Source organism: Suncus etruscus, chromosome 3 (assembly GCF_024139225.1).
Source record: "Suncus etruscus isolate mSunEtr1 chromosome 3, mSunEtr1.pri.cur, whole genome shotgun sequence".
NCBI classification, from domain to species: domain Eukaryota; kingdom Metazoa; phylum Chordata; class Mammalia; order Eulipotyphla; family Soricidae; genus Suncus; species Suncus etruscus.
Window position 1 is genome coordinate 131038731 of NC_064850.1, and position 15340 is coordinate 131054070.

The 15340-nt window shown below is 39.0% G+C and overlaps 1 protein-coding gene across 27 annotated transcripts in view; it reads right to left on the minus strand.

The window, feature by feature from the left end:
- Positions 1-1937: 1937 nt before the first annotated feature.
- Positions 1938-15340, minus strand: part of EPB41L3 (erythrocyte membrane protein band 4.1 like 3) — a 232394-nt gene continuing 218991 nt past the window's right edge. For 7 of the 27 annotated variants that reach the window (XM_049769956.1, XM_049769953.1, XM_049769958.1 and 4 more), the window contains 10 exons: positions 11290-11364; positions 10807-10905; positions 9073-9810; positions 8334-8456; positions 7285-7656; positions 6346-6477; positions 5877-5975; positions 5118-5198; positions 4747-4863; positions 1938-3001 (listed from right to left, as the gene is read on the minus strand). In XM_049769956.1, the coding sequence (XP_049625913.1) occupies positions 4753-4863; positions 5118-5198; positions 5877-5975; positions 6346-6477; positions 7285-7656; positions 8334-8456; positions 9073-9810; positions 10807-10905; positions 11290-11364 (1830 nt within the window). In that variant the 3' untranslated portion in view covers positions 1938-3001; positions 4747-4752. The remainder of the gene's footprint in view (positions 3002-4746; positions 4864-5117; positions 5199-5876; positions 5976-6345; positions 6478-7284; positions 7657-8333; positions 8457-9072; positions 9811-10806; positions 10906-11289; positions 11365-15340) is intronic. The other 20 variants (XM_049769973.1, XM_049769972.1, XM_049769964.1 and 17 more) reach the window with 8 other exon arrangements.

A 15340-nucleotide genomic window follows, 5' to 3' on the forward strand; every position in this document is an offset into this window, starting at 1 on the left:
AGTTATTCTTTTAAAGGCTTTGTGGGCAATCACATATACACATATATTTATGCATGTACTTTCTCACCTCCAATATTGTATATACATTTTTGGCTTTGTTTTGTTTGGGGGCCATACCCAGTTGCACTCAGAATTTTATCTTGGCTCTGCATTCAGGAATCACTTCTAGTGTCTCTGTGGATCATATGGAATGCTGGGGCCAAATCTGAGTCAGCTGCGTGCAAGGGAACTATTGATCCGGCCTCTGTACATGCTTTTTGTTCTATATAAAATGGATTGCCATGCTGTGATGTAAGACACCTCTAGATGTATCTGCGGATTTCCCAGGAGCAGTGACCTGATAATTCCCAAGAAATATCTTAGCCAGCAGGCCCATCAGTGAATGTTAATTATACCCCCTACATGGATTACTGGCGATATTTCTGAAATTCACGACATGATAGTGACATTATAATTTCTTATTATTTGGCACATTCTCTCCCTTGCAAAATTATAGGCTAAAATATGGCTTCACTCAATAACTCTCCTCAGGGAAATTTTCAGCACCAAAAGTCGAGTTTCCCTACTGGCCAAATAAATCTGCATTTCTAAAGCAAAGTGGTCAGCTAAAATACAAACCCCCTTCTCCTTATACTATTTCCTCCCTTTTAGCTCAGATTCTTTTCACCTGTATTGGCTAGTTTTGGATATGCTATTTTAGGGCTTGCTGTCATTGTGTCCCTTCTTCTAAAACACCTGCCTCTTGTCAGCATGGAAATGCCTTTTATACAAGAGACTGGGTATATATATTACCAACATGGAAGAGTAAATTGGTCTCACGTCTATTGAAGACACAAGTTCCCATACAATTTATTTTGTGTGGTTTTATTATTTCATATTTGGCAGCTCATGTACCCGTTTTCCTCTCGTGAAGAATTTTCCCCACTAGAGATGGTGAGCTGCAAGACACCTGCAACAATGGATAGACATCTCCATTTTAAGGGAACTTAGGTGGCCCACCAGATGTATCCCTGGATTTCCCTGGCACAGAGAACTGAGAAAACCCTGGGGTTCCTCAAAAGGCCTGCTGCAGATGTTCTTGCCCCTGTGTGGTGAGTGGAGGAAATTTGAAGAGATATTACTGAAATTCATATCTTGGTATTGACATTATATTCCCTTCACACAATTCAGCCTTAAAATCAAGTCTTCCTTCTGCTGATATTTACAGGCAAAATATAGTCTTAATTAAAACCCCTTTCCTGGATAATATTTAGCACCAAAATCAAAGACAATATTTTTCTCTTTTTCAAAATGTTCTTGTAGTCTTAGTTTCTGGTATGCAAGTGCATAGCCAGAATGCAGATCCTGGGCTATTGACTCTTCCCAGAAAATGGGAACTCCACCTTAGTGGATTTAGTTCTTTCTCTTGACCTCTAAAATAATAGAGCCCATCCCAGTGAAGACTGTGTTCCTAGATTTTTTTTTCTACTTCTTACTAATCCCTTATTTTACATCTGAAGTTAGTTTGCTAAGAGCTTACTTGAATTGTGATCTTCTCCTTTGTAATTCAGAATTCTTACTGCTCACATCCATAGCTTAATGTACTATTTACTATTAAACTCTGCTTTGTAATTGTAAACATTCTTCTCAATACCTATGACAGCATTTTACCCCATATAAAATCTCCCTGCTTAAAGATTAAATATGTCACACGTTTGCCAGACATGGGACCCCACACTTCGTGTGGTTTCACCATTTTCTCATTTACTTCGTTATTATCCCTTCGTTCATTTTGTGTTCACCCACTTTGCTCTTGTGAAGAATATTTCCCCCACTAGAGTTGCTGAGATGCAAGATGCCTGCAGCATACATCTATATCTTTAACGATATCTTTGATGCCATGAAAATGTTACTTTTGGGCTAAACACAGTACTGAATTTATCACGCAGAAAACTACATTTTAAATGCATGTACCATTTTTATTTTGCTATGCAGAAACATACATTCACCATGGGCCGTGTGATGCAATTGACAGTATAATGGAGAATATATCTTTGAAGGCTATTTATAACTAAACACTAAATAGTATAATTACAGTGGAAATTCTGTACAGTTTAAGGCTTGGCTCTGAACTAGATTGTAAATATGGACTAGATTTGGAAATCAAATACATTTTTCAAGTAAAAGAAAATCATTAAAAATACAAGGAAGAAGAAACAAAACAAAGCAACAGTGGCTTTTTCTGTAGTGAAATCTCATAATATTGCAAACTAACAAAAATACATTTTTTCTTCCGCAAATGATGACAATTTATATATTTAAGAATTGGTAAATTATCTCTGGAATCTTTCCAGGCTTACACAGAACAAAGCAGACATATAAGAAATCACATTAATATGCTAAAATCAATGCTACTTTCTAACAAATTAAATACATGAAGCAGGAATGTAAGCATTAAATATTTCCAGAGGATCAGAGAATCATTACTGATTATGGGTAAGAGTAATAAAACCAGATGAAACAAATACAAGATTCAAGTTGTTTACTGAATAAACTCTGTAATTGGCACATCTAATCTGGGATAAACCGGACACACCGAACCTAGACAGTTTCTAGAATTTTTAGGGTAATTTTCATTTATCTGTAAACAAAGATCTGTCACCTAAGAAATCTCAATTGAAAGGCATGGATTGTTGGTGTTACATGAGATCACAGTTTATATTGTTGGTTATGAACGTGCAGGTATAGCTGAAAACTTAAGACACTGCGAAAAACAAAAATGTTGCTTTTTTTGTGATTTAATTGTTGCTTCATGCATTATCAGTTTAGTGATGCTGATTCGGATTGCTTATCATGGGAAGAGCTCTCTGCCAGTGTCTTTATTATGTTCAAGTTCAGTTCTTCCTGATTGACATTGTTCACCAGCAGATACAATTCAGTTGGATTAGAAGAGGGAACTCCATATAGGTTCGGTTTTCTTAATGGTTTGCATGACTTGATTCATGTGCAGGCTAAGTTAATCCTGTAAGAGATTCAATCAGTTACTTACTTGAAAATGAGACCCTTGCACAAACCAAGGTTGCAGAAAAAGTGTCCAGTGGGTTAGTTAGTGCTCTTTTTGACAAGATACTCTAAAAGTCAAGTTTTAGCGTGAATCACTGTCTCTCTCTCTCTCTCTCTCTCTCTTTTTTTTTTTTTTTTTGGGTGTTGGGCCACACCCGGCGGTGCTCAGGGGCTGCTTGCAAGGCAAACGCCGCTGTGCTATCTCTCCGGGCACGAATCACTGTCTCTTAATAACTTTACCATTCAAAGGAATGAGATGGTCACTGAGGAGAATATAACTCTATCTTCCAAATTGTATTATTTATTTGAATATAATTAAGTGGTTCATAGATTTCTTTAAGGAGAATGTAAAAAATATATATAAGTATATATGTATATATATGCTTACAAGATATACTCAATATATACTCAATCTTTATTTCTTAAATTAATTTTAGAGAATGTACTATATAACATTTTGTTTTATTTCCTTTTTTTAAACTTTATTTATTAATTGGTTGGTTATTGGGCTACCCGCAGCACTGCTCAGGGGTTACTCCTGGATCTGTACTCAGAAATCTCCCCCTGGCATCTGGGAGATCATATAAAATGCTAGGAATTGAACTGCCCGGGTCCACAGCATGCAAGGCAAATGCCCTACCACTGTGCTATCTCTCTGGCCCCCATTTTTGTTTTAAATGCTGTCTGTGCTCAGTGCTTACTCCTGGGTAGGCTTGGTGAACCATATTTGGTTTTGGAGATTGAACCTGGGTTGGCCACATGCAAAGCAAATGCTCTATCCTCAGCACCATCACCCAGGTCCAAAGAATGTATTATCTCTTTAAACATGTGAAACGTTTTAAGAGGCTCTAGTCACATAGCAAGTATGCAAGTAGCTCAACTATTGCATTCAGCATTCACAGCTTACTAGGGTTGGTGGGGCCGATGCGTTCTCCCATGGCAAGTTAGTATGCAGGAAAAAATTGTGCACACAGAGGGGAAGCTAACTATCCACAAGGCTGGTCAAACAACAGCTGGAAAGGCATGCGCTCTTTGGAGGAAAGCAGGGACACAAGGCTGCATTTTTGCTTCCTCTGGAGACACAGTGCTACACTGAAGGGAGAAAACATCCCAACAAATATGGAAATTATGATATCCAAAAGAAAGGTGAGTGTTTGGCTTTTAAGTTAAAGACCAAAACAAAAGCATAAACAGGTGATCACCAAACATGGCTGGAGAGAAAGCTTGCAATGGAATAAAACTGCCATTCATAGAAAGAGGGTTGGTTATTTTTTATGTCTTCTAGTGCTTGAAACACGCAAATTGTAATTTTCCGAAGCAAAATGCTTTTGTTTCGACTAGATAACATGACAAGTAAGAGCAAATTTGATCTTTCAAATTTGGAGTTTGTAAAAGAATTGAAGGGCATGGCTTCAAAGGGCGTAACAGCCGAAACAGGCAAGCAAAGACTCTACATTTCCTTTATCCTCGAACTGGCACTGTATGTTAAAAAAAACAACAACAAAAACACCTTACATCATGGAAGCTCCAAATCTGAAACCAACCATCACCCACAAACCAATTCTCCATCTTTCCTGGGACACAGCCCTGCAAATGCCAGTGAGAGAAAAAAAAGAAAGGGAGTCAGAGGAAAGATGAAAGAGAAATGCCCCACACCACATGCTAGCTGGCAAAGCCTACACAATCAGCGCCGCCTCTTCTTACCTGGGGTCAATCTTCTCCATCTTCTGGTGTGATCTCTGTCTCTTTATGGACCACTACTTTGGTCACTGACATTTCAGGGTGCTGCTCTTTGGCCTCTTTAATTGCCTGAGCCAGCGCCTATCCCCAAGAAATCATAGAAGGGCAAAGACAAAAAGGAGGTGGAACATGCATGATCAGAGCAAGGCGGAAACTTATGAGCTATTCTATATACACAGTATACAATGAAGTATAATGACTGCAAAGGGAAAAGTCCCTGGTATACTGGAAAGTTAACTGAGGAAACTGTTTAGACTACATGCTGGAGCTGGAGAAGTGCCAACAACTGTGAGTTGGCATCCATGTCAGGGCGTCCCTAATCTCATGCACACTACCTGGTCATGGTCAAAATCTTCATCTCCTGTGATGACTATACGCTTCTCAATTCTCGTCTCTGAAATGCCTCCTTTCACAGTCTGAAAGGAAAAGTATTAAGCATTTGGTTACTTGGAGAAATAATCATTGTCAAATGGGGAGGGGGGAAGTGGGGGTTAAATGTGGAGAGAGTTTGAAGTAATAGTATTAAGAATCAAAACTATTCTGTGGCAGTTATTTGTAATTATTAATTTCAGAAGTAAGGCTAAAATGGAGCCTGCTGAGTTTATCTGGTGTTTCTGGAGTATCTACTATATGCTGAGCACTGGAAATGTGTTAAGCAAATGTATATCCCTAAGCAAAGAGTATCACAAATGTGATACTCACAAATATAACTTCTATGAAAGCTCTCAATGAAGCTATTCTATTGTCCCTGAAATTCATCTGCTTACACAGCTGCACCTGAAAGAAATCCTGTATACTTAACTTTGTTGAGGATGGATGATACCAACTAGTGCTTAGGCTTTGGGAACCAATAAAGATTCACAGGCATACAGGCCTGTGGGTTCAGTACAAGGGTCTGATGATGGAGTTCTCTGACCCTTCAGTGTCCAAGGACTACCTGGATGGTGTTGGGGGACTTTAAGGTTGCACCCAGAAGTGCTCAGGTTACCTGTGGTGCCAAAGACCTAACTGTGGCCACTCACAAAGCACATGCCTTAATTCCTGACTCTTTGCTCCTCTTAGATATTGACTTGTATTCATTCACACCCACTTACTTTGGTGATATGGGTGGTGGTGGTGGTGCTGGTGGTTTCGGATGTGATCGTCTGTGCACTCATTAGCACACCCGGCTCCAAGTCAGCACCAGGATCAACCTGAGCAAGTGAAGGGAGAGACCACACCACAGTGTGACAAATGTCTCTACTAACATTTGCCACGTTGTTTTTGGGCACGGTGATCGGACTGTCTCCCACAATTTGTTAGAATTGGGACTTAAAAAATGGGAGCAGTGGCAGGCTGAACTATTATTGTTCTTAGTAGGGAAAACAGGTTTCTGAGCCTTTTTCTACAGGCTAGATTTTGAGATACAAGAAGATCCATTTAAGTCATCTACTCCAAGTTGGGAAATGAAAGCGCAATAATTGCACTGTTTATTATGATAAAGACAGTCTGGCTATGATAAACACTAAAGCCACAATGGAAGGAATTAAAACACACAGGACCTGACCCTCTCATATGTCGTACCTGTGATGATTCATATGTTATGGTTTTTGTTTCTGTGTGAACTACTGGTAATTCCTTGGAAGAAATTTCTAGCTTTACGCCTCCTGGTGATATACTGCCGAAACTCACGGTTTCTGTTTTCACAGTTGAAGACTGTACCCATGGAAAATAAATAGAGCAGCTGTTATAGTTTGAACACATGCATAGTTTTCCCCCTCCTCTCTCTGTGAATAAACATTATACGAATATATATACAAATAAGCACATTAGTTTAATAAATGATTACATGAAGTATATGTTGGGGATCGAGGCACTGATTTACTGATAGTAAATGTTGAACAATCTCCCTAAATTTGATAGCATTTTTAAATAAGGAATATTCCAGGTAAAGGACAAATATTGAGGGAAATATTTTCTTTTCTATTATATATACCAATCTTAACATTTTAAAGATAAATGGCCCACTAAAAAATTCCTTTGAAAGAAGAAACAAGTGATAAGACATTCATCCCTATGACACTTCAGAAATCCGAATGAGAGGGCAAAGAATAATGCTCATATATTTGGTACCTAGGCAAAGAGGGCTTCTGGTTCTTCTGAATAGGTATACTGGCCAGAAATAAATTGATCCCATTTTCAACTACTCTGGCTGGTTACACATTCTTGGTGTTTTTTGGCAATTGTTACTAGTAATTGGCAATTGCCAATTATAATTGGTGAAGAGAGAGAAACCATTTCCTGGAACTCTACCATTAGTAGTAAGTAGTATAGCTTGCATGTGACCCCAAAGATGGAAAGCATCACAGAAACCCATAATTGACAGACAAGAAGGAAATAAGGTGAGTAGCAACTATTTAGAACAAGTTGGAAAACAAACTTAGCTCTACCTTAATGCTTAACTTCAAGGAGGTGTCTATCAGTTTTACTTTTCTACTAAAGTGAATATTAATAGCTAGTTACCTCAAAATGAGGTTTTTGTTCCACAGTTTCAGAAATGCGGGTCACTGTACTCTGCTCCTCCTCTTGCTCACGGGAAGCAGCAGCCAGTACTTCAGGCTCCAGGGAAGCCTTATTGGTTCCCTCCCCTTTTTTCTCTTTAGCCCCCTCAGTCAGAGCAGAGCCCTCTTTCCCTTTCATGCTCAAAGCATCAGCAGATCCTGGCCGGACTGCAGCAGCTACATCATCACCAGCCGCAAAAGGCGCATCCCCTTGAGCATGCACATTCTTCACTTGGCTCTTCTCCGACACCATTTCCTGCACGACCTTCGCCACATTAGAGACAGGCACAGCTTCAGTTTCAATTTCTCTCGACTCCATCCTCGTTTCCACTTTCTGCACGGGAGAAGATTTTGTTATCATGTGTCTGCCCACATAAACAACATTAATGAAAAACCAAGCAAACAAATAAAAACCACAATAATAATAATAATATAACAATAATAATAAAAAAAAACTACCCCCTACCCAAAGCAGCGACTCACCAGAATGTTTAAATTAAAAACAGTTCTCAGTGCTTATAACCAGAAATGCCTACAGGATATACAAATTAGCTTTCATTCCTCCTGTCAGAATCTTTCAGAATCTTGCTAGGTATTTCCAACTTGGTACATTCAAACTTTTGTGCCTACTTTCCAGCTACCCACTACAGTAATTATAGCACATATTAAATAAAAAGAAACCAAAACAAAAGCTAAAGATCTGTAACATGTTCATGTTCATTTGCTTTATTAGATTCAACAGGTAAGATAAAATGCTTTTCAAAATTATATACTATTATCATTTCTCCATGTGACTGTCTTTTGGATAGCTGGAGCGTGTCCTTACAATGGAACTAAAGCATGTGACAATAGTACCCCAAGCAGGCACAAAAGAAACCTACTTGACACCTTTGAGGTGTCCAATGCAAAGCAACTGGGAAGCAAGATGCACATACACAGCGAGAGCAAAGAAGCACAGAGAATGGCAGGAAGGCATAGTCCGACACAGCAAGGATAGAAGCAAAAAGCCACCTGTACCCAGCTTTGAGAAGTGGAAGAAACCCCTCCTATGAATTCTGTTGGTTTTCTTGCAGATTCTAATAAACTGAAGATTTCAGAGCCATCCATGAGCTTTTCACCTGAAGACTGTTTAGTCTGAGTGAACAAAGAAATGCAGAGTCAAACCCAGACAGAAGAACATCCAGAGACACATACACATTCACAATTGGTTAGATACAACTGTAGGCAGAGGAGAAAAGGGAGGTGGCATGTAGGAAGGAATATTAAGATACAGATTTTGAAAACAGAAAATAAAATGGGAACTAAAATAGCAAATTCAAATGACCATGAGCTCTTGTTGGGCGAAGGGGAGAGAGAGAAAGAGAGAAAGAGAGAGAGAGAGAGAGAGAGAGAGAGAGAGAGAGAGAGAGAGAGAGAGAGAGAGAGAGAGAGAGAGAGAGAGAGATTAGGATTAGGATTAGGGAGAAGCAGGTCATTTCCCCCTTCATTGCAAGCCACAGCAGCACTACCGCATCGCATCTTGGGAACTGGGAGCTGGAAATAAAACGCGACGTGTTTTGACGCTTATGCTGGATTGTGGTATTGACTTAACCATGGGGTTAAAAGCAAAGAAAAAGCTTGGGTTGGCTGCTCTCAACGTAAAGGAGTCAAACAGCAAGAGGAACGGAAAGTCGGGGTGGAAAGGCACTGCCCCAGACAGGCATGCTGGAACCGGCAAGGACGGGCGGCCCAAACGAAAGGCACAGGTTACCACGACTTGGGGCGCAGAGGTGTCGCAAACATAATGAGCTGTGGCCACGGTCACGGCTGGCTCCTGGGAGTACTTCCATTCAGACAGACTCTTCCTTCTCGGACCAAAGGGTCCCACTTTTAAAGCCTCACTCTCTAGTTCGTGCTCCGTTCTGCTGAAGCGCACACTTCCCAGGCTCCTGTGCAGAGCCGTGTCCCTCCCCAGCGGGTGACCCTTCCTGAGCTCTTCATCCTCTTCAGGACTCTGCCTGCGGGACTCGGCCTCCTTAATGGGAGCCAGGCACTCGGACACTCTGCGCTTCGGAGTGTGGATCTCTGGCCCCCTTCTGGATTTCTCATCACTGACGATTTCCAGGACCTCATACTCTGTCATGACAGGAATGAGCTTCACGGACTCTGACAGTCCTCGTTCCATTCTCTGGAGAGCTTCCAGAGTCGATGCTTCCGTAGCCTTCTCACCCTCTTTAGCTTTTTCAGTCATGGTGACAATTTTTCCAGATACGGTATCATAGGACTTTCCTAATGTATAGATTTTCTGTTTGCTTTCTTCTTTCAATTGCATTTCTCGGGTCAGGTCATCAAAACTCTGCATTTCAATGGTACTAGATCTCAGCAAGTCGGCAGGGATGTCATCGGTTCTACCGCTCACAGTTATCACCTTGTAAGTGACAAGCTTTTTCGAATCACCATCAACTATCTCAGAGGGTATTTTGTCTACAATAACCCAATCCTCTGTGCCCTATATTTGAAATATAAAAGCTAAATTAGAAATTCCCATATCATCTTATTTCTAAAAGAATCCTCTAAGAAAATCAGGGTGAGAGTTACACCCAAGACTGTGATGTTAAAACACAGGATGGTTAAGTATGGCTACAATCACTCCTTATCTGGAATTTCTGAACTCTCAGTCTTCAGCTCGGAAGAGCTGCAATTTCCTGTTTCTCTAAGTAGAAACACACTTTCGTGATAAACTTTACAAGAAATGCATTTTACCTAATAATAAATGTTTGATCAATTTACATTCTAAGACTTGGTAACATTACTGAAGTGGTACAGGTTATTTGGCTTCACTTGTGTAGACACAGTAAGAAAGACAGATTTCCTTGTTAAAATACTATGTACTCTACATTTGCTTCTCTTATATAGAAACATGCTAGCTCTTCACTAATGAATATAATCTAGGAATATAATTTGCCACGTTTATCAATTATAATTGTTTAATAGGAAATCAAATCCTCTACTATGCTCACAAATATATATTGAATGTAGATATTTCAAGGCACTTTATAACGTACTATATTCCTACTGATAGGACATGGCTTGATTTTTTTTTAAATAAACAATAAGTCTCAATAGTCTCAATAGTGTTTGACTCTTATTTACATTTGAGGTTCATTATGTCAATAGTTTCTTGGCCACTGTCTTAGTGCTTGTGATGTGTGGCAGAAGAAATGAAGTTCAGAAATCTTCCTATTTGAGTAGCCTAAAAGGAAGTAATCAGGGCACGGACTAATCTAAGAGTTTATTAAAGTAATAGAAACCAAACCAGGAGCAGATGAGCACCCTGATTTACAATTTAAACCAGAATGTTTCTACTTTCATATTTTGCATCCTAGGAATTCAACTCTACTTTAAAAAGTGATGCATCTATTGAAATATTTGTGCTTTGAGGAAAAGGATTACACATTACTCTATATGCTGGTGGTTATATTGAATAAATGAATTGAAAAGTAACCTCTAAGGTCGAAGGAATTGTTTTCTGGAAAATTATTTGATGAGAGGTAACCATGGAGCTCGTTGAATCTCCTTCCTGCATTCTTTTTTTCACACTTGGCTAGTGGGAAGAGCAGTAAAGGTTCAGAACTTTCAAAATCAATCAAGGCCATCTGAATTAGTATTTGCTTATGGGCAAAATAGATTAGCAAAAGACCCCATAATATTGTTAGCATGTACAATCATAATACTTCAAAAACAATACACATGCATAATCGCTTAGGAGCAAAAGCTGAAAAAAAATGTTGCTAACATAATGAAAACTGAAAAAACAAAATCTCATATACTTCTTCTCCCCCATCTCCAGAATCCAAGCAAAATGCGATACTTAACTTAGTTTTTCAAAGGTAAGTTTAATAGAAAAATAAAAGCCAAGGACCATTTAATGACATTAAAATCCAAAGACTAATATCTTTTGGAAAAATCTCTTGTGCTTATTTGTTACCTGAGACTCAAGGAATGAAGATTTTTCTTGCTGCAAAAATATAACCTTTTCAGAAATCTCTCTTTCTTCTTTGGTCTGTTTAAATAAAGGGGAGTGGGTTGGAGAAGAAGAAGTAGACAGTTTCCTCAAAAAGGCAAGTTAGGAAAAGTTCTTCTGTGTTGTTATACATATGCTCATAATAGTCATTCAAGTTTTGCTTTTTAAAAAATAGAACTTATTCCTAAGAAGTATATTATTGTTTATTTGAAAACTGGTCTGACACTGTTCTCATGGTTTAATTATTCCCAAAGAGTAACAGATTATTTACTAAAACTGTTTTTTTTAAATGACAGACATTTTTCAGTTTCACAAACAGAGTATGCAAGGGCTCTGTGGCATCAGAACTGCCAATAGGAAAAATTCCAAAGGGAAATGTAATGATGATGTTAGAAAGAAATCGTCATTTCTGTATCTGGCAAATACTTTACTCTATTAATCATGTCAGTCCCATATAAAATGGAGTGAACAACTGGGCAGTGTATTATCACTAGATCACTGCACTAGCAACCAACTCAATCCAGGTCCTATTAAGTTTGACATTTTTATTGTCCAAAAAATAAATAAATGAAGCAAAATACACATAAGGTTGAGGCTTTACCTCAATTCTCATAATAGGAATAATTTTAAGTCAACTATTATATATATATATATATATATATATATATATATATATATAGTTTTTGTTTTTGTTTTTTTGGGTCACACCCGGAGGCACTCAGAAGTTACTCCTGATTCTGCACTCTGAAATCGCTCTTGGCAGGTACAGGGGACCATATGGGATGCCAGGTTTTGAACCACCATCTGTTCTGGATCAGCTGAGTGCAAGGCAAACACCTTACAGCTGTGCTATCTCTCCATCCCATTTACAAAATATCTGAATTAAAATTAAAACAATTTATCCTTTTCTTGAACATGAGGTTATGTTACATTAGGAATGAATTTTTCTTTTTTCTTTTACTCTTTTCCTATGGTTAAAAAGGTATAACTAAATGGCAATATGTTAACGGAAAGCTTTGTCACAACTCCTACAGAAAGGATATTTTGGATTTCCTTCCTCCCTCCTTTCCTTCCTTCCCTGGGTATACAAACTTTCTAGTCTTCAGATGAACAATCTTGCAAATAAACCCACAGAGTCAACAACACCCAGGGGTCTCAAACTCCCGGCCAGCTTGCAGCCCTCCATACAACATTTTGTGGCCCTGCTCTAGAGGAATCTTTTTTTGTTTCATTTTGTTTTAGTTGTTTGGGTCACACCCCCCAATGTTCAAGGCTTACTACTGACTTTGCACTCAAGGATAACCTTGACTTTGCCTCCTGCGGCCCCCAGGTAAATTGAGTTTGAGACCCCTGCTGAGAACCCTGCGTGTAAACAAAAGATCCAAGCATCAACAACCAAACTTAACAATGTGTCTGACATGGTGCTAGGCTGGGAGTGGAAGGTAGGGTTCAAAAGAACCTGAAAACCCAGTGGAGGGAAGCTGACACTGGTGGTGGGATTGGTACACAGTATATCTAAAGCTCAACCATGAATAACTGTAAATCATGGTGATTTTTTAAAATAAAAAAATTAATAACAGAAAGATGAAGTTCCTGAAAGACTGGAGCTTACTTGGTCTTTTAAGACCCTGTTCTCTGGGCTCATTTCCACTCTGGAGAAGCCCGTGCTTGTTTTGAACTAGTATGTATTCCTCTGTCTCTCCTCTCATGTCTTTCTAAAAGTATATTCTGTTCAATAAAAAACACCTCAACAAGTATGACTATAAATAAATTTTACTAGAGTTATTTAAAATTTGTAGCCATAAATCTACTTATACATCTAATCATTTCATATAAGAGATTATGGAGGAGTTTCTAGAATAGTCTCCTGAAATATTCATAGATTGTGACAAGCATTTTCATATTCAACTCGGTCAACCACGCTCAGATACAGGAAATGTGGGCAGGAACGGGGCATAATTCTCTGGCTCTCTACTGCCATAACCCAGCAGAAATGCTCCAGTGGTGTTAGGGGTCTCCATGGTGACAGCTGGCAATACTAGTAGTCAGTGAAATGCTGGGGACTGAACAGAGGTCAGGAATATCATAGGCTATATACTAGATCCCCAACATCATATGCTCCTTGTAAATATAGGGCAAAAAGACACTTTTGAAGAGACAAAAATGTTCTTGTCCTACCCCTTTCTGAAGAAAAAAAAAAAGATATTGGAAGAAATAAAGCTTGAAATAATTAAATGTGATTTTTTTCTTTTCTTTCATATAGCCACTTTTTCAAAAAAAATAAAACAGAATGGAAAGGTGAAGATTATAGCTACATTTTATCGCTAAGATTTATAGTTACGTTTTAGAATATTTCCAGACCTCTCAGGCCTCTAATTATAATAATGGAGCTCAATCTTTTTTTATTTTGGTTTTTGGGCCACACCTGGCGGTGCTCAGGGGTTACTCCCGGCTGTCTGCTCAGAAATAGCTCCGGGCCCAATGGAGCTCAATCTTAAATCACAAATGAAAGCTTAGAAAAACAGTAACAGTAGGAAAACTGATTTTCAGCATGTTAGGTTACCTAACATCATCTAATTTCAAAAATGCCTGAAATTAAAAATGTCAACACTGTCTGAACTCAGAATTCTGTGTGTCTACTAATAGGCCAGGTAACAGAGGAATTAGTTTTTAATAAAATGAAATGATGCACATGGTCAACCCCAGTATAGAATTTTGGCTAAAAATGTAATGAAAAAAGCTGATATGTGAAATATTTACTTTCATTATGATTAGAAGATAGTCTATTGTTGGACCCGGAGAGATAGCACAGCGGCGTTTGCTTTGCAAGCAGCCGATCCAGGACCAAAGGTGGTTGGTTCGAATCCCGGTGTCCCATATGGTCCCCCGTGCCTGCCATAAGCTATTTCTGAGCAGACAGCCAGGAGTTAGTAACCCCTGAGCACCGCCGGGTGTGGCCCAAAAACAAACCAACAAACTTCAACTTTTTTTAATTGCTTAAATACTTTGTTTTTGGCCACACCGGTGACACTCAGGGGTTACTTCTGGCTATGCGCTCAGAAATCACTCCTAGCTTGGGAGACCATATGGGACTCCAGAACTCGAACCACAATTCATCCTGGGTTAGTGCATGCAAGGCAGATGCCCTACCACTTGTGCACCACCCTACCCCATGAAATACTTTTCTTAAAAGCCCAGAACTTAAGTCTTAGCTGAAAATTTACTTCTTTAAATCATCAAGAAAATGAAGCAAAATCATTTTTTTTTTTTGCTTAGGTAAATAAAATGTCTTGAAATGCTATTGGCTTGATCATTTAGTCCAGTGCTCCTCAAACTATGGCCTGCGGGCCACATATTGTATTTGTATCTGTTTTGTTTCCTCATTGCAAAATAAGATATATAGTCAGACCCTCCAATGGTCTGAGGGACAGTGAACTGGCCCCCTGTTTAAAAAGTTTGAGGACCCCTGATTTAGTCCTACACTGGACAATCTCAACATGTTTCATCTTGCAATTGGTAAGAAATGATTATGAGTTTTTAGGGTGTTTTTCTTCATGAGGAAAAAGTAAATGTATTTAAAATTTTTTCAGTTCACTGGATGGTACATTCAGTTTCCCAGCTGTGAAATCTAGGTTTATGGTTAGAATAAGAACCTGAAGAGTAGCTGGCCTGCTCCTTACTCTAAGCACTATCCCGATTATTCATTCCTAAGCCAACTAATTGCTTTATGAGGGGCAGTTTTTCTTGTTTTCTTCCTCTCTTTTTTGTTTTTGAGCCTCACCCAGCAGTGTTCAGAACTTAATCTAGCTCTGGGGTTTCCCCATGTAGGTTCAGAGGAGTACATGGGGTGCAGAGGATTGAATCCAGATTGGCTATGTGCAAAGCAAGTGCTCTATCCATTGTTCTATCTCTCTGGCCCGTTGGCAGGTTTTCTTTAGAGCACTGAGAATATTAGCTCAGTTTACATAGAGATAAGAGGTGGAATTTCCTTAGTCAAAACCTACTCGCAATTCCT